The sequence below is a fragment of the Camelus bactrianus genome, chromosome 2, assembly GCF_048773025.1.
Source record: "Camelus bactrianus isolate YW-2024 breed Bactrian camel chromosome 2, ASM4877302v1, whole genome shotgun sequence".
NCBI classification, from domain to species: Eukaryota; Metazoa; Chordata; class Mammalia; order Artiodactyla; family Camelidae; genus Camelus; species Camelus bactrianus.
This window is the reverse complement of record NC_133540.1, coordinates 52,046,801-52,072,664: the sequence shown is the minus strand read 5'-3', so window position 1 is coordinate 52,072,664 and position 25,864 is coordinate 52,046,801. Positions and strand designations below refer to the sequence as shown.

General features: G+C 32.9%; 1 protein-coding gene and 1 long non-coding RNA gene across 7 annotated transcripts in view; one reads left to right on the top strand and one right to left on the bottom strand.

The window, feature by feature from the left end:
* The window catches only part of MYOZ2 (myozenin 2), a 31,416-nt gene extending 18,634 nt beyond the window's left edge, over positions 1-12,782 (top strand). For all 4 annotated transcript variants that reach the window (XM_010952606.3, XM_074341573.1, XM_074341586.1 and 1 more), the window contains 3 exons: positions 2,169-2,298; positions 7,056-7,239; positions 12,337-12,782. In XM_010952606.3, coding sequence (XP_010950908.1) covers positions 2,169-2,298; positions 7,056-7,239; positions 12,337-12,580 — 558 coding nt within the window. In that variant the 3' untranslated portion in view covers positions 12,581-12,782. The remainder of the gene's footprint in view (positions 1-2,168; positions 2,299-7,055; positions 7,240-12,336) is intronic.
* The window catches only part of LOC105067132 (uncharacterized), a 280,700-nt gene that overhangs the window by 250,941 nt on the left and 3,895 nt on the right, over positions 1-25,864 (bottom strand). For all 3 annotated transcript variants that reach the window (XR_006724082.2, XR_012499166.1, XR_012499157.1), the window contains exons 2-3: positions 25,235-25,314; positions 17,388-17,554 (exon numbers count right to left, since the gene is read on the bottom strand). This is a non-coding gene — a long non-coding RNA (uncharacterized LOC105067132). The remainder of the gene's footprint in view (positions 1-17,387; positions 17,555-25,234; positions 25,315-25,864) is intronic.

Here is a 25,864-nt window from a genome sequence, read left to right as displayed (position 1 = left end):
AAACTAAATATACTGAGATTCTGAATATCTATTTTGTTAAAAAAAAAAAAACAAAACAACTTCTACTTTACATTTGGCACAAAATATAGAACACTTCTTTTCTAAACCCTTTTATTTCTATTGATATTGCAACAAAAATTATGAAATATATATAAACACATGCTTATAACTTACATGTTTGTAATCTATAAGATAGTGCTCTAGTTTTATTTTATTTATGGTCAATTTAACTGAAATAGAAAGAAATACATTTCACTTGTCTTTCCAACTTTTCCAGAAGGGAATTACACATGAGGGAACTCTATAATTTAAGGCTCATGTCATAACTAAAATAAGTCACTAACCAACTATTATAAGGCTCTGTTTGTATACTTAACAATGACAAAAGAGGTACTGGGTGTCTCCTGATAATTAATGACTAGTTGGAAAGAGTTGATTTTCCTGTTCATCATTAATCCCTGGGTAAAATACTATAAAGGAGGTCAATATTACAATTCTTAAATTAATGTAGGTAGAATGATTTGTAAGTTTAGGTGAAATTCATTTCATGGATACATTTCAGTAACTCAGAATAAGTAATTCTTTATGCATGATACAGTTAAACTTTCTATATTTATCTCAACTGTCTTTTATTTATAATTAATGTCAGCAAAAACATTTCTCTTTTCTAAGAGGTGGTGTAGGTTCAAAAGTGAAAAAAGATACTAATCTAGTCCATTAAATTGAACACTTAAAATAATAGCTAAACTGAAAACACTGAATACCAGACTGATGTATCTGAGTACAGCATTACTCATCTTTAGAAACTGTTTCTTATGTCTATTGAATAAACTGCAAACGCTTATGCCCAGTAATCAATACCTTGTACTTAACTAGTAAATGTTACCTCTCTCATGCCTTCCTGCATCTTTGAACAAGCTGGTTTACCACTGCTAACACAGATTGCCCTACTCATCTCCACAGCAACTTTACCAGGGTGCTGACTAGAGTAAGGTGAATAGGAAAGCCCCCTGGAGAGTGGCTGTGGGTAGCTGAAGCCTGAAAATGGGAAAACTTTATTTTCTTCATAATTTTAGGTGAGGTCTTAATTTATGGTCTTTAATTATGGTAAGCATTTGGATTTTAGGACAAAATAGTCTTTTATCCTCACATTTCTATAAAGTTAAGTAAGTATTAAATTATAAAATTTTACTTCACCTAATCATCTTATAAATAAATAAAAAATGAAAAATGTTTTAAATATTTTCTGCTTATGTCACAGAATAAAAGTCAAAATTGGTCTTTATTTGCCGTGATCGTCAATAAATTTCTTTCTGAAGTTACAAGATGATTTGACCTTATATATTTCTTAAATAGATTGGCTTCTTTTTAAAATATATACATATTTCCCATATATAACCAAAATAATATCTTATTATAGAGATAAGCCCTAGCCATACTTCTGAGGCTATAACCTATTACAATGTCTCTTTTTCTCCAGTAAAATGCAAATTGACTGTTTTTAAAGTGCTAAACTGCCATAGAGTAAATCCTAAATTGTAATAGTAAAACAAATTGACCTAAAACATTAACGACAAATGCTCTTTTAAGCTTTTTATTTTCTAGAAATCCCAAATTCTTCTTTCTATAAGTCCATGTAGCTTAAAGTACAATTTTTTTCTTTTGGTTATACATGACTGCTATATGAATTTCAGATTAAATTTTGAAACAAAACATACTAAAGAATATAATTTAATTTCAACTATAAATAAAGTAGTAATGTAACAATGACTAAGCCAAATGTTTGGCGAGTATGCTGTATAATATTAAATTAACAAAGGCTTAAAAATGAAATAGATTTACTTTATGGGGATGTCGTTAACAGTAAATTAAATAATTGATACAAAGCCCTGGACACAGTGCCTGGCACACAATAAGGCTCAATTAATTATTGTTTAGTGGATTGTCATCATAAAAGAGATCTTAGATTGGTAACAGTAAAATTTCTCACTCAATAGCTCAACCAATTACCACATAAATTATTGAAACCTCATGAAGTAATGAAGTGGCATTGTATTTAAATTCTAAATTCTAAGTATATAAATGTAGCATTGTACAAATGATATCTCCTATTGGTGTATCTGATATTTTTTGAGTTTTCAGCTGAGTTTACTTTTGGTCAAATACAGTACAACATTGCTATGCAGAATGAGAAAATGGATGGAAGCAACTTGGAAAGTGGTTCACAGCAAGCCCCATTTACTCCTCCCAACACCCCGGATCCACGAAGTCCACCAAATCCTGAAAATATTGCACCAGGTAAGTAATCCTCTCACAGACAGAACAATAAGGTGCTGTGCACTTAAATATATGACTCAAGTTATTTAGATCCTTTAGCAAATGGTATCTAAATAATACAGTTTTTCTTATTATGTATCTATTTTGTAGATATAGATACATTTTCAAGATAAATGTAAAGATTTAGCCCTAGAAGAGTCATGTAAAACATTTATAGTAGTCTTATGTTCTTTCAGATGGTCCATTGTAGTTATTGGCAATCACCTACTGTATTAAAATTAAGTTGTTTGTAATTATATTGTAATCCTATTTGTATAGAACTATACAATTTATCAAGTGATATGTATGTCTTCTTTAATTTAATAATTATTATATACTTATGATAATACTCATTTTACAAATTAAGAACCTGACATTATGAATAGCTATAAGCCAATACTGACTGATCAAGAATTAAATCCAGGTCTGGTACCAAATTTACAGATGCCTCATGTGAAATGACCTTGTGGAGATTGCTTTTGTATTTTCTGCTTCCTTAGAGGACTTTAATCCTTAAGACAGTATATTTGTTTATTATCTTAAAAGAGAAGCAAATCCTTATCCAAGTCAGTTAATGTTATTTAGAAATATTGTTCGATTTTGAAATATTAAATCAGAAAAATTATCTGATCTATTTAGACAATACCTTTTCAAAATAACTCAAAGCAAACGATCTTTAAGTTTTTCCTCAAGTAATGTATAAAATAGATTTATAAAATTTTCAAAAACTTATATAGATATAGTGAAATTAGCAACACCTGTCATATTTTTGTAAGTTAAATAGTAAATTTAGTGAAAGTAATTCTAGAATTCTCAGATGACAATAGGGTTTTTGAAAACATAAAAGTAAAGCAACTGTATAATATGAAATCTTATTTAAAAAGTAAGTCGAATATTAGTCAATGATGAGCTTGGATTTATTAGGACATTCTTACTGAACACAATGAGAAAAAAGTATCAATGGACATAATAAAATAACATTAATGGAAACCAAATGCACAATTAGAATGCATAGAATTCTGAAGTGAAGTTGTAATAAGTTTCTCAAATAGCTTTCCAACGGCTTTTCTACAGCAGAAAAGCAGGCAACATATTCTACACATACAACATTAAACACATGGTGGGGAGAAACAAGCTTTAGAATCAGACAGATGTTGGTTCAACCTACTGGATCCTTCCATCCCTGCCCATTTTACTACTGTGTTGGGAAATAAAATAAATCTCTTTGAGTCTCAGTTTCCTCAGTCTGTAAAATAAGAAAAATAAATCACACTGAACAGGGTCATAGTGAGAATAAAATATGATAATGCAAGTTTCACCTGTAACATATAATAAAGTATTCAGTTAAAATTAATTCTTTTCCTATCCACTTTTATATCCTTAACACATAATAGACTATATATATTCTTTTAGCGCCAACCACTGTACTGCAACCTCTTGCTTTCTAATGTTTGGAATGTTAGGGGTTTTTTTTAATAGGAAAGAGAAGACATATAGAAAAGTTTATGTTGATACAATCCAGTACTTTCATCACTAAGTTAAAATTTTTATTATATAATCATTATTATAAACTAAGAAAATTGCAAAAGGAATAGGAAAATTCATCTCTATCCTCAAGGAATTCATACATAGGGAAACAGGATGAATGTCCACACCATATTTGTAGTCTCATTTCCTCTCTGCATACATAATTCAATATCATATTATGCATTTTATTTACTGTCAGTAATCTAATAATAAAATAGTTACTAAATAATAAAATAAAGAAAATAATAAAAATATATCTATCTGTGTGTATATATGTATATATAAAGAGAAATTTTAAAAGTATAAATTCATATAGTTATTTAAAGCTAAATATTAAATTATTGAATATTAGGACATACCTATGTAATACAGACTAAGAAAAGGGGAATTTGTAGGTTATCACATAGTTTGTCAAGAAGCAACAGTAATGGATCCTTCCTTCTTGGTTGATGAGTTGAAAAGTACAACAAATTCAGGAAGCAAACTATAACTTATTCTAATTCAACAAAAAATGTTATTGACTGATCTACTGTGTATCCACAAGACAACTTAAATTCTTTGAATGTAAAGTTTATATTAAAGACATACTTAAAAGTCAAGCAAAAATGTTGACATGTCGAATTACTGAATTGTAATAATTCTGAGAGGTTAAACATATGCACATTCTTTCCTGTAAATAACCCAGTATATCAAAATAGAAAAAGTTATTAGTTAATTATATTAAAAATTGGAAAACCCAGAATACTAGAAAAATGTGAAAAGATTAGACCAATTATGGTTCCTCCAGTCGACATATGATTATAAAACCCTTAAAATGGTCATGAACATGATGCAGAAACTTTAAAAAATATTTCAAACAAAACTGATTAGCAATAAAATACAAAGTTCCTTGTGCATTAGAATTATAGTTATGTGATCATTATGTTTATGGATGAAGAGAAACTGGGGAGAAAATATACAAAATTTATCTTTGGGTGGTGGGATTTCAAGAAAATTTTTAAAATGCAATATTTTTAAATTTCTAATTTTTATATGGCTGACCTCTGATCAATTTTATAAAAGGGACAGAAAATAAAATGTGATAGTTATGATAATGGAGTTATGTATGCTATACAAAGGAAAGACACAGGAAAAGGTTAATTCTGGTTTCCTAGGAAAGCCAGGAATGGATACATAGAAGAGATAACCTCAAGCTAAGACTTCAAATAGGAAGTTGAAGTCAACAAGAGTTAGAGAGAGCATTCCAGGTACAGTGAACAAATAGAAGAAGTAAGGAGCCATAAAGGGGCACAAGAAGCTTCAAGCAGATCCATGGCTCTGGAACATAAAATGTGAGAGGTGAATGTAGGAGATGAGACTGGGCAGTTGGGTAGGGCCGTTTATGTCACGTTGAGTAGTTTTGATTTTTGTCCCGAGGAGCCATTTACAGCACCAGCCCAGAGTAAGGGAAGTGAGTCACCTGATCAAGTTTTCCAGTTAAAAAGGCCACTCAGGCAATGTGGAGGGTGCCTGGAAGAAGGGTTGAGAACTAAAGGATTTGTGTGAAGGCTATTGTGAAAGCCCAGACAAGAAGTGCGCAGGGCCTGAACCACGCAAGTAATAATGGTAATGAGGAAGAAGGAATTTGCTAGAGCAAGGGTTCCCAACGTTCTGTTTGTAAATCATGTGCATAACATTTGTAAGCCATACCTGAGACTTACTGTCTCTGGAGGGAAGAACCCATTACCAACATTTTAAGTAGGTGCCCAAGGTGATTCAGAAACACAAGGTTGAGAGCCCCTATTTTAAAAATCCTTAAGAAGTATAGTTGGTAATATTTAATGATTTTTTGTGGAAATGAAGGATTATTTAGGACAATGCTTCTGTTGTGGACATCTGAGAATAGTGATAGCATTTGCTAAGATGACCAGTATAGAAAAAGAAGCAGGATATATTAGAAAATGGCTGTATACAGACCTAGACAGGTTATAAAGGGTGCCCGGGGAACATTCATTTGGAAAAAAATAATAGGTGGTTGAATAGAAGGGCTTGAAGATCAAAAACAAACCCTAGAATCATCAATATCTAGGTTACAATTAAAGCCATGAACATAAATGGAATTTTCTAGGCAGACTGTACAGTGTAAGAAAAGAGCTTTGAGGAATACCAACATTGAACATTGAAGTGGCAAGCAAGAAGCCATCTACCAGAGACTATGATTTGATTCTGAAGAGAATCAGAAGAAAATTATATTGCTGCAAACAAATAACATCTTATTGGTGGAGTTATAAAGAGTCTTTAGAAAAGATAAACAAATTTTTAGTGTAAAAAAAGGATAGCCATAGTTTGACAGAAGAAAATAGGAAACATTTTAGAGAGGGAAAAGAGCATCAGGGAAACCTAAAAGTAGAAATGGTCACTTGGGAAAGGGTTTTGACATTTGTGCAAGAGAGAATTATATGAGGGCCATAACTAGGTGGTATGGTAATATAGCTGGAGAGTAAATAGCTGTGCCTTTGAAGCCTTGAAGAATGTGAAAACAGTTTCACATTTATGCCACGGATTTGTGTGATTTTTAAATGACACTTACAGAAAATTTCTAGCTCATGTGAGAAGAATACATTGAGGTGAGACTGGAAGCAGAAAAGTTTGGTAAGAAATCCTCTGGAACAAAGTAAACAAGGGATGGACACATCAGGGAATAAGAAGATCAGGGCCCAACTAAGGCAGTGGAAACAAGTTACTTCATCATTTTGAAGACTGGACCTCTCAGCAATTTAAGATAAAGAACATTTTCTCTAAAGAATCAGCTCCCAAAGGAAGGAGATTTTGTCTTCACTGCTGTTTCCCCAGAGCCTAGACCACAGTAGGCAATATACATTTCTAAATTAATTCATTAATTGTGGTATCTAAAACCAGAATAAATTAATGTAAGTGGTATAGTTTTTAAAAATCAAGTAAACAGTTTCAGTGAACAAATATATACTAAGATAGTCAAGGAAGAAACTAATTGTATGATTTGGTAAAATTCTTTCAGAAATTTCATAAGTTTAAAGGGGTTTTTAAAATGTCTAACACTTTCAGACTACTCTTTTCTGAGAGATCATAAAAAGAATGCCTTCTTCATAAATTACCCCTGCATGAAAAATTAGACATAGTAAAATGTTAGGTGGAGTTTAGTAACTCTAAGGGAGCACTCTGTTTTTACTTATTCTTGCAATATTTTTCCAAAGGATATTCTGGACCACTGAAGGAAATTCCTCCTGAAAGATTCAACACCACAGCTGTCCCTAAGTATTATCAGTCGCCCTGGGAACAGGCCATTAGCAGTGATCCGGAGCTTTTAGAAGCTTTATACCCTAAGTTTTTCAAGCCTGAAGGAAAGGCAGAACTGCCTGATTATAGGAGCTTTAACAGGTAATTCAATTATCCTGAGTGACACTGTTGGCATGTAATACCAAGGTTTTTTATCATAGTACAGAGAACTGAATTCTCTGGTAGAAAATTTTTTTTCTTTTAAGAAAAGACTTTAAATAGTAATATATGGTATCTCCTTAGCATAGGCAAAGACTCATTTTTACAATACTAATGTCAAGCCTTGGTCCTTTTTAGTATAAAAATGAAGGCTATGATTCAGAAACTATCACCATTATAATATCAAGATTACCCCCACATTTTAAAATGTTATTTTGATAATAATTTCTAATCCAAAGATTGATATTAGTTATGTGTTCTTTCAAATGACAATGTTGTTCAAGAATCTCAGAAATTATTCGCATGTAGGACTATGAGAATTACTATCTAATTCCACGTTCCAATTTATATTGTGTAGGCTTTAAACCAGATTAAAGGTAATTTAGGGATTTATGGCCCAAGGCTCCACACATACACAAACCAAAACTTATGCTACTAAAAATACTGCCAAATAATATCTGCTATGATGATTATAGTTTACACAATAGACATTTATTTTTCACTGTTAACTATTTTTTATAATTTCCATGGGGATTTACATATATTTTTAATGGTTTCATAATTCATTCTTTGATCACTTAATTTTCATTTTAGAGTAAAATATCTCCAGATATTGTCCCACACCCACTCAATTTATAGGTTTCTTAGTGACCATTCATCTAAAAATTAATAAATTAAGGAGTAACTCTTTGATTTACAAAAGAATCCACAAAGTCCACATTTAAATAGTGATCTTCGGAGGTGGGTAGGGGAGGGTATAGCTCAGTGGTAAAGCTCATGCTTAGCGTGCATGATATCCTGGGTTCAATCCCCAGTACCCTCATTAAAAAAGTAAATAAATAAAAGAATAAACCTAAATTACCCCCTGCACCCCCTAAAAATTTTTACTTTAAAAAAATAGTGATCTTCTTTAGTACTTTTAAAGGTATTGTACTTATTAATTATCAACATTTTAGTTTTCACATACTACTATAGTAATAGTATCAGTACTACATCTATTATTAACACACTAGTGATACATCTACTAGTATTTCATCTAATACTATTAACATTATTAGTAATACTAACTGTGTAAGTACTACATATATTGCATAAATGAGATATACCACAGAATTTAAAGAGGGGTTGGGGAGTGGCAAGGAAAGGATGGAAGCCCATTCTAATCAATGACATAATTAAAAAAAAATTAGAGTGTAGAAAATTATAAACAGTAAAACATTCGGGAAAATGAAAATAATGGAATACTTGCAGCTTGTTTTTGAGATTAGTGCTTTAGAGATGCCATATCTGTGTACCTTGCGCTTTCAGTACCCCACACTTGCTGAGCAGCTTGCTTCCAGTTCTACAGACACACTGGTGTATCTGGGTTGCTTATAAAGAGATGCCTATTGATTGTATAAAGACCAAGCGCTATAAAAACGAACACAATACTATATAGTTAGGAAATATAGCTCCCTGTGTTAAATCAAGACTTTTGTAAATGTAACATATAGTGTGTGTGCCTGTGTGTGTGTGTGTGTGTGTGTGTGTGTGTGTGAGTGAGAGAGAGAGAGAGAGAACTTAACCTTCTACTACTTCTCCTTTACTTGAGAAAAATTTATTTTAATATATTTATTTTTTTCTTCTTGTAAAAGCAAATGGGAACAACAGAGAGGGGGGAAATAAGTAGTTTCCTAATATTTCCAAAGTTTTTGCAAAGAGTAAAATAATATTGTTTGGTAGCCCCATATTATACATAATTACTAGATATTGTTAATAAAGCATATAAGGGTGATGCAGTCTAATAGCATTCATCAGTGACAGTGACTGGATGAGAATGGGCTCCCAAGGGTAATCATAATTTCAAAATAGCCCATAGTGTAATACAACTTTGCATTCACTCTTGTACTCATTTTGAGATATTTAAATACTATGCTATATTCAAATAACACTATATTAAACCAACGTAACATGTGAGGAAAAGTAAATTAGGGACAAGGAGGTTTCCAGCTCTGCTTCGAACTATACAATCATTTCACATAATTCTTTACCTTATAAAATATTAGTAATTATTGTGGGTGTATTATATGTCCAGCACTATTAGTTTTTACAAATGCAAATCAATCATTGATCAAAATAAACAAGAAAGCATATATTAACTGAATATTAGTGAAACAAGCTTATTAGTCACTACATAGACGACAAAGTATAAAACTCACTTTACATCAGATCTATGTTTGAAGAAATTATGTTATAGGAATTATAAAGATACATGGTTAAATTTCAGTAGCTATTCCAAAATTTTAGTGGAAATTTTTGCTTCACAAACTGACTAAAACTTGAAACTATTTTCAGAGATCTTAAAAATCTTTAATAGTCTCTTGCTTTGAGAGTTTAACATCTCTGTTAATAGACTTTCTTCACTTTAAGTCCAAGGGTAATAAAAATTCAAACAAACAGGATATAGTCTCAATGGTGCCAAAAAAAAGAAAACTGCTTTTCAAACAGCAACCTTTCACTGAATAAGTGGTAGGAGGTAGAAGATGGGTGATGAAATGGAAGAGAATGTTTTCATTTATGGAGGAAAATAACCCACAAATTAGGAGGGAAAAACAAAACAGAACTGGATAAAAAGGAAAAAACTAATGCATTCAGTGCCAAACCCAAACATTGGATTTCAGTGGCACAAGAACATTTCTTTTTTCATTTAATTCAGAAAAAAAATAAATGAATAAAGTTGATTTCTGGAATCAAAAATATAAGATTAATTGACCAAATTCAGCCTAAATCTAGAAATGTTCAACTCCAGCCTCTTGTATCCAATGGATAACTATATATTTTTAAACTCTTAAAAATAGATGTGCAGCCTGTGCAATTGCAGGGGGTCCCACACTTAAAAAGGCCATGGTTGGTTTTAATGCTTTGCCTTAATGTTTGAAATTCTTAACAATTTTTAAATAAGGGGCCCCAAGTTTTCATTTTGCACTGCGCCCTACAAAATTATGTAGCTGGTCCTAATCCCAGGCTCTAAGCTTTACCCTAAACTCCTCTGCATTCAGGACATTTTTCCCTTGAAATAACTATCTTATGCTAGAATGTGTTTTTTTTTCTCTCCTTATGTTTCACTCTTTACTTGTCTGAGTTCATTGAAATTAAAATTTAATGCAATCTTTCCATCTTTGAATCCCTAAGATATAGCAGAATGTCTAGATGTAGTAAGCAATCAGTAATTTGTTGCATGAATAAATGAATGAATCAACAAATGAACAAACTACTGCTTTACAATGTTAAGTTTCTAAAATGACAAAATATTGTCTTGGACATCTTAGCCATCCAAAAATAAGTTTACTTATAAACTGAAGCAAATTTGAGTCATAAAGGCTTAATTCACTAAGTAAAGTGACAAAATGTGGGACATTAAATCAGTTACATCATGATATGACATCATGAATGTGACTGGTCTGACATCATTTAGACACAGCCAAGTGGCTGAGACTCCTAAACATACTGCTCTACTCAGAAAGTGATCACAGAAGGCCCAATACTCCTTAAGAATTAGCTCGTGGGGTACAGTATAAGGTAACATAGAATAGCAGGTCTTCAGTGAGTCTGGAAGCCTGGGTTTAAATTCTGATTCTACGATTTACTAGGTCAGTGATTTTGGACAAGTCATTTAACTACTGAGCCTCAGTTTCATCTATTAAATGGGGATATAAAAAGAATCAACTCATAAAGTTGTATAAAGTTGTTGTGAGAATTTAATGATGCAATCATGTAAAGCTTTGATACTCAAAGTGTGGTCAGACCAGCTGTGCTGGCAATACCTGAGAACTGGTTAGAAATGCAGAATCTCAAGAAACATAGTAGATTGACTGAATTAGCATCTGCACTTTAACAAGATCCCAAGGTGATTCTTATATCAACAGAGTTTGAGAAGAACTTAAAACAGTGTAGGTGCATGGTACCCAGTCAATAAATACTAGCTTTCATTATTACCATGCTTTCTGAAGTTTAATAATCATAATACACCTGACTGATGATCTGAATTCTTAAAGTGCTTTTCCAAACCAATCTCTCTTAACTCCAGAGTAATGGTTTTAGGTCCTGGACGTGTAAGTCTATACTGATATGATGCTGAAATACTACATTAGACTGAGGTCACTACCCCAATCATGCTGTTACCCATATCTTCCACAACAATTTGGGAAAAATATTATAAGGTCAGGCATCTTGAGAACAGATGCAAAAAAAGCAAAACATACCATTCTTCAGAAGAGAGCAAAACAGTGGAAGACAAGAAAATTATGGGCCAATAAAACATGAGATTCTGTACAATATGACACAGTCACATCTGCTATAGCCATTGTTGAGGTCATCGATCCACTCTGTGGACATTCCCTTCTCTGAAGATTTTAATATCTGGCTCACTGTCTTCTTCCCCAATATTATTTCTGTCATTGCTTTTTGGTGGTTTACCTATCCATCTAAGTGATCCACTGAACTCCTGGCCCTCTCAAGTCATTGACTATCTCGCTTTTAAGGATTATTTTCTCAATCCCATCTCAGTCACTCTTGACTTAAAGTTTGTCATTACCAGTACTCATATCACCTTCAAAATCAATCAGTGCTATGCTATAGGAACTTGGTTAAGAAAGACAGTGTGGGCTAGGATAGCAGGAAGGAAATTAGAACTTAAAGGCCACAGGACATACACAAGTGGAGAAGAGGCACAGAGGACATATCTTAAGCAAGTGCAACGTTGTTGTCAAAGGCACAAAGGCAAGAAATGTTTGTGATGACTCAGGGTACATGGAACAGATTAGTCCAAAACCAAGAGTGCATACAAAAGGACTTTACACCAATTTATTGCCAAATATCTACTTTATCATAAAGGCACAGTCCTTGAATGGAAATGCTTGCCTCAAAGGTCAAAAAATGAAACCCTACTGAGAATATAACATACAACAGGCCCATAAGATCATGCATAAAATTGTTTCCTATTTTCTGGCAAATAAATCTGAATATTAATTAACGTACTTTTTTTCTTTTCATTTCTCACAGAGTTGCCACCCCATTTGGAGGTTTTGAAAAAGCATCAAAAATGGTTAAATTCAAGGTTCCAGATTTTGACCTACTACTTTTAACAGATCCTAGGTTCATGGCCTTTGCCAATCCTCTTTCTGGCAGACGGTCCTTTAATAGGACTCCCAAGGGATGGATATCTGAGAATATTCCTATAGTGATAACAACTGAACCTACAGAGGATACCAAGGATACCACCATACCAGAATCAGAAGACCTATGAAAAGAAAGTTGTATGTGCCACAAAAATCTCTGAACATAAATGTTGCTGTTTTACTATTCTGCTTACTGACAAAGCCATTTACACTCTTCATTAGTAGCAATAATTTAATAGCAATTTAGCAGTTTTCCTCTTATGGCATCTAATTTCAATCTCAGATCAAATACTAATAAATAACTCAAGATCTTATTTTACAAACTTTAAACTCAGTTGTCTTCATTTATAATCTCTTTTTTTCACCTTGTTTAAGTGATCCAGCCTTTTCATTAGAAAATCTAGAAAAGTAACTGACAACAAAGGGTTTCATTTTTCTTGCCTTTAATATGAGCTATTACTCATGAAAATGTTTTTCAAATGAATCTAGAATGAAAATATAGCACAAGATATTTAAATTAATTCAGAGTTTTATTTAAGGGATAAAAGCTATAGAAGCTGATATACAAACATTATTGATGCAGAAAAGGGTTGGATTCTACTTTTCTGACAAGCTTCAAACAAGCTTGTCTGGATGAAGTCTTTTCATTAGTCATTCTTAGAATTTCTAAAGTGCTTTGTATTTTTCAACGTGCTTTGAATCATTAGGTAATTATTCCAGATGACATCATTCTTCAGAGTTTAGTTGGGTTATTATATTTTTAAGTATTTAGTCAAGGAGACTGAGAGACAGTTACTCAAAGAACATCATAATGTTGCAGTTTTCATGACCAAGGGAGATGGAGAGGGAATTCAATTCCACCAATCCCAATGTTGTGCATTGATCAGTTCAACTTTATGCATTTTTTGAAGAGTAGTAACAAATAAAACACATGCTAATATACATATAAATACATGTATATGAGAGAGGGAAAAAGAGTGTGTATTTAGAATTGGCAGCTTTCTTCACTGAATCTAAATTCTGCTCAAATCCTTAAGCACTAGGGAGTACATGTCATAAAACACACAGGAAAACAAGAGATGGAAGAACATAAAAGCATCTAGAAGTAAAATAGCATGCATCTATCATGAAATATATGAATATATTGGTATAAAAGACCCAAACTAATATAAAGTTATAGACATATCTTAAAACATGGGTGAGGAAGTATATGACATGGGACTGGTAAGAAATAAATCACAATTTAGTTAAAAGTTCTGTGATAGATGTTTATACCAGAGAAGAAATGTCTCATCTATAGAAAGCTATTCGCTGGATTAAGTTTAGGAGATAGGAAGAAGAAAAGTACATAATAGAGTAATGAAAATACCATGTAGCAACATCACATAATTTACAAAAGAATCTGTATGTAATGTTGAAATTGGTGGTTGTTTTAATCATCTTCTAATCTTGAAAGTAGAGAAATTTTTTAAAACTTTGCTTATGAAAATGCAATCCCTAGAAAGGAATAATATTAATGTATCATATTTATGCGTATTATCATTGTAGAGAGTTTGTATAATTTAAAAAATACCCTTAAGATATCTTAGTTTTTTTATGTTTTGGTGTTTATCTGTTTAAAACAACAACGTTGGCAACTGTGATAAACTCCAGATATAAGGCTCCAATCATGCCATTTTTTTGTTCATTTTAATCTTTTAAAAATAAAAATTAGTCATATTCTATTATGTATCTTGATGAAATGGTTTAGTTCTTTATTAGCAAGTTGAAATGAGTTACTATTTTTCATTAAATTGAAACTACACCACATTATTTAGCTATCTCTGAAGAGTTAAATTCTATGCTCAATGTCACCACTCTGTCAACTACCAAAAGGGGTTAGCAATTAAATAGCTATGAAACAGTATTCTCCAGTATCATAAAGGAGAACTTAAAAGGGGGGAAATCCTAAGTATTTTTTTAACTGGGTAAAAAAATGAAGGAATAACCCTCTGTTCACTATCGTATTTCTTCCTTTCCTGGAAATGTCTATTAATTCTAGCTCAGCTGTCTGACACCTTTAGAAGTGCCAACATTTCACACTCTGGTTACTACACAATTAGAATTTGAAAGGAATTTGAATAGGTTTTCCACTGACCTGAAAAGCAACTAAATCTTTCAAAGTCTGAAGAAATATGATAGCCTTTTTAGGACAACAGAAAGACTGTGGCATTTTTTCCCAACCACATTTGTATACAAGAAAAATGAAATACAGGAGAAAGAAAATTTATTTTAGAAAAAATAAATGAATGAAAATAACATTTGTTGATGGACTACTAAATATCAAGCATTATATTCACTGCTTTATAAAGGCTATTTAATGTATGTCTTTAATATTACTTTATTTTCATGATTATCCTGTGAGAAAGGTATTATAAATAAACTCTATTTTATAATTAAAAAATTGAGCCTCAGAAAACTAAGATTATTACATTAATTCTAGCTCAAAAGTGGAAGAACTTGTGCGTCTAAAACATATGCTCTAAGAACTCATGGTTCATAACTTCTCTCTCAAAATAATTTCAGCCTTAAACTATTTTATTACGTCTAGACAAAAATAATAAAAAAAATCTCCATTATCTTAATTTTGAGAAAATACAGCTATAAATTGAGTCATTTTAGAGTCACCCTACAAAGTCATTCAGGCACTCATAACTATAAAAAGATGAATTTTCAGACTGTTGAAACAAGCAATATGCATGTTTAATTATGAAATTAGAGAAACACAAAAGCATACTCTGATTAAACCTGCTTGTTTTTGCTCAGCATTGGGCATGCTTCTGATTCATGTAAACTTTTTTTTTTCCTTTCCCCCATAAGGGCAAAGAAAAAGGAAAGAAGAGGAAATAAAGAGGAAACAAATGCACGACACTAATAACCATAAGGCTGAGCAAAATCATGTGGTGTGATAACACATCAAAAACATTCCTTTAAATAAAAATATTTTCTACTTTTCAAAACTTTAACAGAAACTCAATTTCCTCCATTATACTGTTCAACAGACTTTCAGGCCATGAAATTATACCTCCTATTTTATTTAGCCAATTTCTTGATGATCAGCTGGCTAATTGTTCTCTAGATAATAACTAGAGCTACGTTAACAAGAGCTGTGGTTAGAAACATTCTTGGCTTTTAACTCTCCATTCTCTTCAATCATTTCTCAAGGCTAGTATTTTCCATTTCTTAACTCAATATTTGAAAGGACTTGATAATTTAAAGTAACTGATTATTGGTTATTACAAAATCAAGGCAAATACAGACAATAATTTTTAGTGAAGATGACCATTTACTGCATCCGCTTAAAATTTTATGTTTTCTAAATGGACCCATTTACAAATGTTTTAGCATCTTGGAAATGGAGGGAGCTAATTATTCTCACAAAGGCTAATGTGGAGCAAAATGTCCAGTCGTGAGTGTGAAAAGAACATCCTGAACTTTCCAACTCAGGGCACAGCTGTACCAGCAGACTTATTAATTCTGGAATTTCCTCACTCTGCTGCTTATACAAGATAAAACTTACATGACATCATTGCAGTTTCTCAGCCACAACTGCTTTTTATTAAGCTTAGGAAAGTATTGCTTTGAATGCCCCTTTTCTTATGAAAAATACTTTCGACCTCCACACGCTCTATTCTGTAGGAAGAAGGGCAGTTCACTTTCTATGAAAGGTGGAAGAGTGCCAGGCTTTTGCCAAAAGAATAAGCAAAGGGAGTCTATTCCAAACTAACCCATCAAAGCACTTTATAAACATATCAAACAATTTTTAGAAAATAATCATGTTTAAAAAAGTTAAACTTTTCAGAACTAAGAAAAATGTAAGTAAAATTGTATAAGGATTCAATGGCTTAAGCTGATATATTATTAGATAAATAAAGGATGTGTCCCCTATTTGAATTCCTTTAATAAAAGAACTAGATTTCAGCCCAGGATATAAACTTTCCCTGGCTTCTCAATATAATGTGATTTCAACAGGAAGATTTGGTATGTAGGAGCAAAGAGGAGGAAAAAAAGCTATTTCTAAGAGGTTACAGTTCAGATCCCAAAAGAATGTACTTATTATTCTGTATTGTGTAATATTTTGAAACATATTTCAGTGACAACTTAAATAGTATAGGAGATGGAGATGTTGCAGGAAACAGAACTGGAAAAGGTCAGAAGGAAAAAAGATAAATTCAGTATCATACCCTATTTTAAAACTGCTGATTGAAGAATTGGTATAGATGCTGCAGCACTATCAAAATAAATCTAAAAGAACAGGGGGATAAAAGGAATGCCAGAATGAAGCAGGCTGAGAGGAAGTAACTGTGTTATTCTATGGTTTCTGAAGCCTTTTCCTCACCCCTTTGAAGTAGTTTTTTTCTACATATACACAATTGTCTGACATGAATTGTCACCCAAATAGGCACTCTCGTTACATTTTCTTTTTCACCACTAACATACAAACTGCATATAAAAGCAGTTGTATTTAAAAGTGTCAGCTATCTGATCTACCACAGATCAGTGCTATAAATCTCAAGCAATTTATTTTGCCCTGGAAATTAGAGTTCCCACAAATGTATGAGGTTCAAAGGCCACCTTTGCCTGAGACCTTACTTGACCTCCCCTACTTAAGAGCGCACACTTACAACACCTAACTGTGCTTTTATTTTTCTTTATAGCCCTATTACTCCCTAACAAAATGTGTTAGTCTGGGTCCTCTGAGAAGCAGATGCAAAGATGGAGTTACACCTGCAAAAATTTTATTAGGAAAATTGTCCATGTGAGAGAAAATGGGGAGGGTCAAAGAAAGGCTGGGAGACACCCAAAGGACCCCAGATTGAAGTGCACGGATGTGTTCTAGACTGCTGGTAGGGAAGATTTGGTAAGGCTGTTGAGAGATCCTTGAGCCAAAGTCACCTGCAGGAGAGGTCCTGTGTTTCCCAGAAACAGGTCTGCCTTAGGGTCACTGTCATGGTCAGTCACAAGCTGGGGGCAGACTGTGAAAGGCAGACTCAGCAAGAAGTCAGGGAAGGAGGTCCATGTGAGCAGAACCGGGGCCCTCTGTCAACCATGTTGCTGGAGATCTGCAAGATGTGACAACCACACATGATATAAGTACGTATTTCTTTATTGTTTATCTCATCCACCAGAATGAGCACTCTTTGAGAGTAAAGAGTTTGTCTTTTTTATTAACTGCTATATCCTCTGTGCTTGGTACATAGTGAAAAATAAAACTTTGTTAAATAAATAAATGTACCCTAATTATGGGGATAGTACTAGTATCTATCTTAAAAATAATCATTATAAAGTATATTACCCAATACATGGTAAACGCTTGATAAGTATTAGCTATTGTTGATAACAAAACAAAAATTACCAAAATCACACAGTAAGAAAGCAGAGGCATTTAGAACTAAGTTAGACTAGAGGTTATACTGGAACAGCTTTGGGATAGACATATTTGGCCCTGATTTGGAATATATGTTAAAGCAATGAGCATATTAAATACATACATAATCAGAAAGATTAAAAGTGGCCTTACTACTTTTAGGATAAGCATTAGTGTTAGCTCTATTCTCCAGACTTAAAATTGCAATAAATGGAGACTTTCAAGGATCTTGCTAAAATAGTACTATTTCTTGTGAGCATTCACATATTTTGGAGGTCACTTGAGAATTAAAAAAAAAAAAATCAGTATGGTGAATACTATCCTTGATCATTATATCCTACCTCTTCAGAAAATACATTACACAACCAGAAAGGAGTTCCCATGGGACTGATTGCTACATAACCTTTCATTTCTTTTTTTTAATTTATTTAACTAAAATGGATTTTCATTTAAGTATCTGTTTAGAATGTTTCAAATCAAGAATATGTTACCCTTGAATTTCAATGCTTTGGCACAATCATCTCTAGAGAGTTCATGAACAAAAATAATCATCTGAAGTCCCCTTCTCTGAGAGGCTTGTGTAAAGAAGTTAGGCATCTGGTAGTCATAACTAGGGAAAGGAGGTGATTACTCTGTGAGCTGATGCTAACATAATGGGAAACTCACCTAAATATAATCAACCTGAAATAACTTTTTCTTCTTTCCATTTTATCTTGAAAAAGCAGGCTTGAATATTTCCCAAGCTTAGTTTTAAACTTAGTTCCTAATATCTATTTTACCTTACTTCTACCTATGTGAAAAATTGGAGCTAACGAAGATTCTACAACATAGCTGATTTGTCTCAGGGTACAGGCTTCCTGGGCAAGACTGTCTTCTAAGCCATACACCACTTTAGGCTCAGTTCTTATTTTGGAACATAAAGTCAAATGCAAACATGGATCACGTTTATTCAAGAAACATTCTTTACTTCTGATAGGGATACATTTGGGAGTTTGAGATTTGCAAATGTTAGCCACTATATATAAAAATAGATTAAAACATTCAAATTTCTCTTGTATAGCACAGGGAACTATATTCAATATCTTGTAATAACCTTTAATGAAAAAGAATATGAAAATGAATATATGGGTGTATATGCATAACTGGGACATTGTGCTGTATGCCAGAAATTGATGTATTGTAACTGACTGTACCTCAATTAAAAACAATAAAAAAAAAGAAAGAAAGAAAGAGATGTGGACATAGTTTATGATTAATTACAAGAAGTTTCCTCACAAACTCATCAAAATCTATTAAAAACACATTTAACTTATCTTAATGCTATAGATTGAATGTGCATGGTCCCCCTAAAATCAGTATGTTGAAATCCTAACCCCTATTTGATAGTATTAGGAGGTGAGGCCTTTAGGAGGTGATTAAGTGATGAGAGTGTAGTCCTCATGAAAGGGATTAGTGTCTTTATAGAAGAGTTTCCACAAAGTTCCCTTGCCCCTTTCCCCATGTAAGTACACAGAGAGACAAGAGCCATCTATGCCATCTATGAATCAGGAAGTGGGCTCTCGCCAGACACCAAATTTGTCAGTGCCTTGCTCTTAGTCTTCCTAGCTTCCAGAACTGTGGGAAATAAATTTCTGTTGTCTATAAGTCACCCAGTCTATAATATTCTGTTATAGTAATCTGAATAGACTAAGACACATAGCAACACAGAAAAATTATCATGCTTTCAGATGCAAATACATATAAGTGTATCAATTATGGTTAATGATAATAATTATTAGACTGTATTAGACTATGCCATTTGTACAATTCTATACCCTGATGTTCATTTAAGTGTCCTCTTGTTAGCATATGAAGAGGATATTAATATTTTAGATATAATAGTATGAATAAGGAGAGAGTTATTATTTTGACAAAAATAAACCACAAGTACTATATGAATAGCATAAAGAAATACTCTCCTGGGTTTGAATAAACAATGATTTGCTTAGAATCAAAGCAGTTTAGAATTAGATATTATCTTGAAATAGTCTAGATCAATTCCTTCATTTATAAAATAGAAAATTAGATCAGAGAAGTTAAGAAACTAGCCCAATCTCACATTGCACATCTAAAATCGGAATCAAAGAGTCCTGCTTCTGATCTAACAATCCTTCCACTATCTTATTCTCTCCTATCTCAGTTGAGAACAAAACTATCCACATGGGCACCATCCACACACCTTCTGGTGACATTACACTCTGGTGACATTACACACTCTACACAATTTCACATGTACCTATATATATAAATATAAACTTATATAATTGGTATATCCCTCTTTTAAGCCATGGAAAAATGTAACTGTGAATTGGGATAATGTTAGTAATACATGGAGCCAGAGAGTAAAGGTTTTTTTTTTTTTACTTACAATGTTAGTAACTTTTCCTTTTGTCAGTAAAAAAAAAGTTAATGTGACAATATCAAACCAAAATGAATATTCTTTTCTAATCAAAAGGGAGTATATTTTCAAACTGTACTAAAGAAAAGAGTAAACATTGCTCCTTACACTAAAAACTTCTTGGTCCATGTCTTTCAAACTATAGTTGTGCTTTGCTAGGTGGTGTAAAAATTAATTTAGATGGTTATGATCAGCAGCTTTTCAAATGGAATAGAACAGAATACATGAAAAGAAAAATCAGAGCATATCACTCACAGAAATAGTATTATTTCAGGAAACTACTGATTTTGTTTTATTTTTGTTCGTGTGAACTGGATCTCAATATAAAAATATTGCTTACTCTAGTTGCAGTCTGAAATGTTTAAAAGCTACTGTTCTACCTACTACTAAATGCTGTTTAAAGTTTAAATGTCACTACTGTTTTTAGTAACTGGAATGGCTTTTCTTCATCACATAAAAACTATTATAACTAATTTGATGAAGAGAATTCTTCAGAACTAAAAGAATTTGAAACAGTAGCAGAACAAAACTTGCAGAAAGCAATTTAATCAGAAAACCTTGATTTAAAAATATACAAAAAGGCATTAACTCACATTCCAGGGATATTACTTGCTAAGAGTTTGTTTTTCTTCCAGCACAATTTCAGTTTTAGGGCTTGTTTTACAGATAAGAGAATGAAAGATTCAAGAGTACTAACAGTTAAGAAATAAAGAAAATAAGTACCCTAAAATTTCTGCCTTTACCTGTAATTCTTTGAATTATTTCTATCACTGCATATTTTCCAACAATTTTATTACTTTATTAAAAAATAAGCCTTATTTCCCTTTTTTCTTTTGACTATGAAGTGAATTTCAACAAGGAAGTTCAACTTGAAAACACTGGTACCCGGAATATTTTTGTCATCTTTACAAAGAAAAGTGCTCTCCAGGGCAACTTCCTTTGAGTTCATTGCTTAAGCCAATACTCTATGAGCAAAAGACTCAGTGTTATTTTACTATTGTATTCCTAAAAGAACTACTTTAAAAACAAGTCAGTCCAAGATGTATAGATAGTTGTGTGTGTGTGTGTTTGTGTTTGTGTGTGCGCACGAGTATGCACGTGTCATAAAGACTTAGATTTCTTAGATTCCTAAAGGGTGGGAAAATAAGTTTGGTAAATTTCCAAACACCATAGTATTTTTCATAAAGTCAGAGTAGTGCTCTTGACTTCTTCCTTATGTCTTTCAGAAGGGCACAAAGGTGTCAAGCACGTTTATCACCAGTATTTCAATACAGAAGAAATTTGACTGCACTTTAAGAAACAAACAGTGCTATCTCCTACAAAACTTCAGAATAATTCAGGAAAAAATATTCCACACCAGGCAAATTCCATGTGATTAGGAATTGGATTTTAGTCCTGGTTCTATTAGTGTCTAGCATAAGCTTTGATAATTTTACTTCCCTGAGCTTAAGTGTCTTCACTTGAATAGTGAGGAATTTTAGCAAACTAATCTCTGAGATCTTTTCTATCTCTAAGGTTCTAAAGAACTGTATAATAAAACATTATAAAACTTGTTTTAGAAAAAAATTAAAGAGAAATTGTATTTATGCACAAAAATCCCAGTGAATGAATTTCAATCAAAACCTAGATGTTTTCAACCTTTACTTCTAGATGTATTAGTATGGTACATATTGCCTTTCTCATTTCTACTTGCTTTACTGTATTTCCATGGCAGTAGCCAGACATCAGACTTAACTGTAGGTTCTTTTACTTAGTAATTCAGTTTATGTTTATTGAGTGTCTCCTTTATGCCAGACACTGTGCTAGGTATCTCACTTTCATTGTCTCTAAAATAAGGATATTAATAATATCTAAATATTAATATTTTAGAGTTGTTGGGAAAGTTAAACAAAGTAATTTGCATACAGCACTTACTTCTTGACATATTTTGGAATTAAATAACAATTGGGAAAAGATCCTTTCATTTCACACCTTTAGTAGTTAGAAGCATGGGGTCTAATACCTTCCTTTATGGATTAAGAAAGGTTAAAAGAGGTGAACTGACTTGCCTACATTGATACAGCCTGACAGCAAGAGAGTTCCATACTTACTTGAGAGCAGGAGAGTTTCATAATTCTCTATCCATTCTTTCCATCATATCATGATGCTTCTGAACACAAGCAACTGTACCATCTGTTTCTTTCATTCTTTCTCTCAGATTACAAAACATTGCCAGAAAAAAAAAATTGTGCAAATAAATGCCCACAGGGGTGGCAATCCTACTAATCTTATCAACACAAATCCAGTTAGGGATTAGCTAGGACACCCTGCTACAAACAGATGAGGAAATTTGGGTTTTAGAGTAGTTAATAGTTGCTTAAGGTCACACAAACAATAAATGGTAATGCAAGGATTTGAACCTAGGTCTGCCCAGGTCTAAAGGCCATGCTCTTCTATGATACCATGTTGTCATTAAACATGGTCTCTACCTGGCTTTCTAAACAATTTTAATGCTGTCAATCAGGGTTAACTTTGGCTATAGCTGGAGGTGAATGTCAGGAATCCAGCCTTCATCAACATTTTCCTCAATGATTTAGCTGAAGACAAAGAAGATGTCACTAAATTTGGTAATATAAAAATTGAGGAAAAACAGTGAATCTTATGAGATGTGGACTAAAACTTCAAAATGTAATAGGATGCTTTAAATAAATGAAGGAAACAGATGATGAAGTTGCCTCTGTTCTGAAGCAATATAAGCATTTGTGTCCAAAGAAACTAATGGCCTTAAAATTTGTGAAACTTGGCTTAATACTGACTCACAAAAACAAAATAATGAAACAAAAATTTTAGTATTTTGAATATAAACTTACAATGGCTAACAAAGCAATATAGTTGCAAAATAAGTTAAAAACAATCTTACATAAACTGCCCTCATAAAAAGTGTCTGAACCAAGAGAGGAAATAATTTCCCCAAACCATAATCAAGCTAATTGCAAAAATCTGTTTTTATTTTTGGGCACCGTATTTTTTCAGAAGTTGACAACAAAAGTGTGCCCTAAATTTAATTTCATGGATTATGAAGCCTTTTAATGCATTTTCCAGGGACATGTTGATGAATCCATTGTCAGTGAACATAGATAAGAGCCTCCTTAGATGAAGGCTCACGTAGGGGAAAAAGCATTTTAGATGATGACAGAAAAATGTTTTCCTGCTACTCATAACAAATATCATATTCACTTTTGATTTTAGATCAGAGCCAAACAAGTTTAAGCCATAGGTTCATCTCATTCTTTACATTCTACTCATAGTTTAATCTCCCATAGCTCTGATTCTTTTTCTTATTTATATTTGACCACTGTTTCACATTATATGCTAGTCATTTATTTTTTAGAATTTACTTTAAATCTTTGTAAGATAAGGTGAAGTTAAATGAATGAATGAATGAGTGGATTAGTTTAATACTTACTAGACCTTCAAAAAATTGTTGACAGAACTGAGTACTTTTAGTTTAAAAACACAAAAGATGTTCTCAAAGTTCAATAGCATCTCATGGAAAAGAGAATATAGGTTTCTGTTGCTACAAAGGACAGAAATAAGATCAGCATGTGAAAATTACTGGGAAGTAAACTTCAACTCACTGCAATGGAAATTTCTTCCCAGTTAAAGAAATCTTAGAGAGGAACAGGATGCCCCACAAAGCATCAGGTTTTCTTTGTCATCATATTTGAATAGAGGCTGGACAACCATTGGCAGGCAGTGAGTGGGAGGCTGGACCAGATGGAATCTAAAGCCTCCTGCATCTTTGAGATTGTAATAAAATACATATTATAGCAAGAAAAACAATAGATAGGTTCTTATAGCATCCCATTATCATTGATGACAGCAGTATTGGTAATCATCATAACAACACTAATGGCCATAATAACACAGTATAGGACTTTACAGTTGCTTTTATCTGGGGCATTATCAAAAGACATCATATATAAGTATTATTTATCATTTCAATTTTACAGATAAGAAAATTAGGATGTTTCAAAGTTAATGAAATTGCCTATGCTGACAATAAGTCAGCAAAAATTAAGGAGGCTACTGATTAAACCACTAACTGTGGTTAACTAGTTAATGTTGACTCTGGTATAGCAGAAGCTTAGAGACATTGAGATTTATGGCTAGTAAAGTTTTGGCTAGGGAAGGAATGGCTAAGATGCCATGGATATTAAATTTGATCTTCTGATGCTTAACAAAATGTCATGCTGCAGAGATCTGAGGAGTCCAGTGAATACTCAATTCTTGAATTCCCTATATTATAAGAGTACTGAGGACCCTCGGCGACTCTCTCTCCTCCCTCCCCCCATATTGGCCTTATTTTTTCAGACCAGATACTATAAATGACAAGGCACCTTGCCACAAGTACCTCTGAGCTCACATTTTTATAGCTTTGCAATCAGAGACAAAAGGGATCTTCTCTGCAAGCACTAATTTGAAAATTCCTGGGTAAGAATGCTGATTAGCTTGAATCACTCATGCACCAATCACCACAGCCAGAAAATGGCGAAATTCCTCACATGGAGTTATGCTCATCCTGTGGATCTATTACTGAAAGCAGGAAAAGGCAAAGCAATATATGTCCACAATACATATTTTGTCAGTTGAAAAAAACTGAAATGTATTATTAACCAGACACTTCCAAATACATTTTTGAAACAGTCTTTTTTCTGAGGTGCACATATTAAAAAACTAGGTTTTTAAAAACTTTTTAGAGATTACTTGAGCAAAACTATTATAATTTTATCCCATTTTTGGTACTATGTCCCTTATTTCTTTTTTTCCTTCCTGACTGATTTTTATCATCTCATAGACATTAGTTAATTTGGCCATATTATGACTCTACTTATAGTTTTGATTGTGAGAAGCTACGTAGGATAGGATAGTATTTGTAAAGCACATCTGAATACTGACCGCAAACAAGCAGTCTTCCAGAAGACATTCTTAGTGATGACAACTTCTTTCCAGGTGTCTTCACTCTGCTCTCTTGGGAACTGTGTATTTTAATTATACAGAAAAAAAGAAAAGGAAGAAAAGAAAGCCTTATGCAGTTTCCATTCAGTGACTTACTGTAGATACTAACTCAGGTGTCAAACATCTCTTTATTGATGCCTACTCTGTGCCACTGTAATAAACTTTACAGACAGAATGATGGTCAAGAGAGACAGGCCTTTCACAGGATTTGCTTCCTAGATAGTGAAGAAGACAATAAACAAGTAACCAAATAAATAAGCTAAATAACCACAGGTTGTAAAACATGATATGAGTAAACAGAACACTGTGATAGAGATAAGTAGGGAGTTCTAGGTCAAGGATGACTTTCATAAGAAGATGAAGTTAAAACTGAAGCATAGAAAATGAAAAGGATTCAGCCACTTGGAGACTCAGGGGAAGGTGTTGTAGGTCAGGGTTTCTCAGCCTTGGCACTACTGACATCTTAGACCATATAATTCTTTGTTGTGGGGGACTGACTTGTCCAGTGTAGAATGTTGAACAGCATCATTGGCCTCAACTGACTGGATACCAGTAGTGGTACCCCCTCCC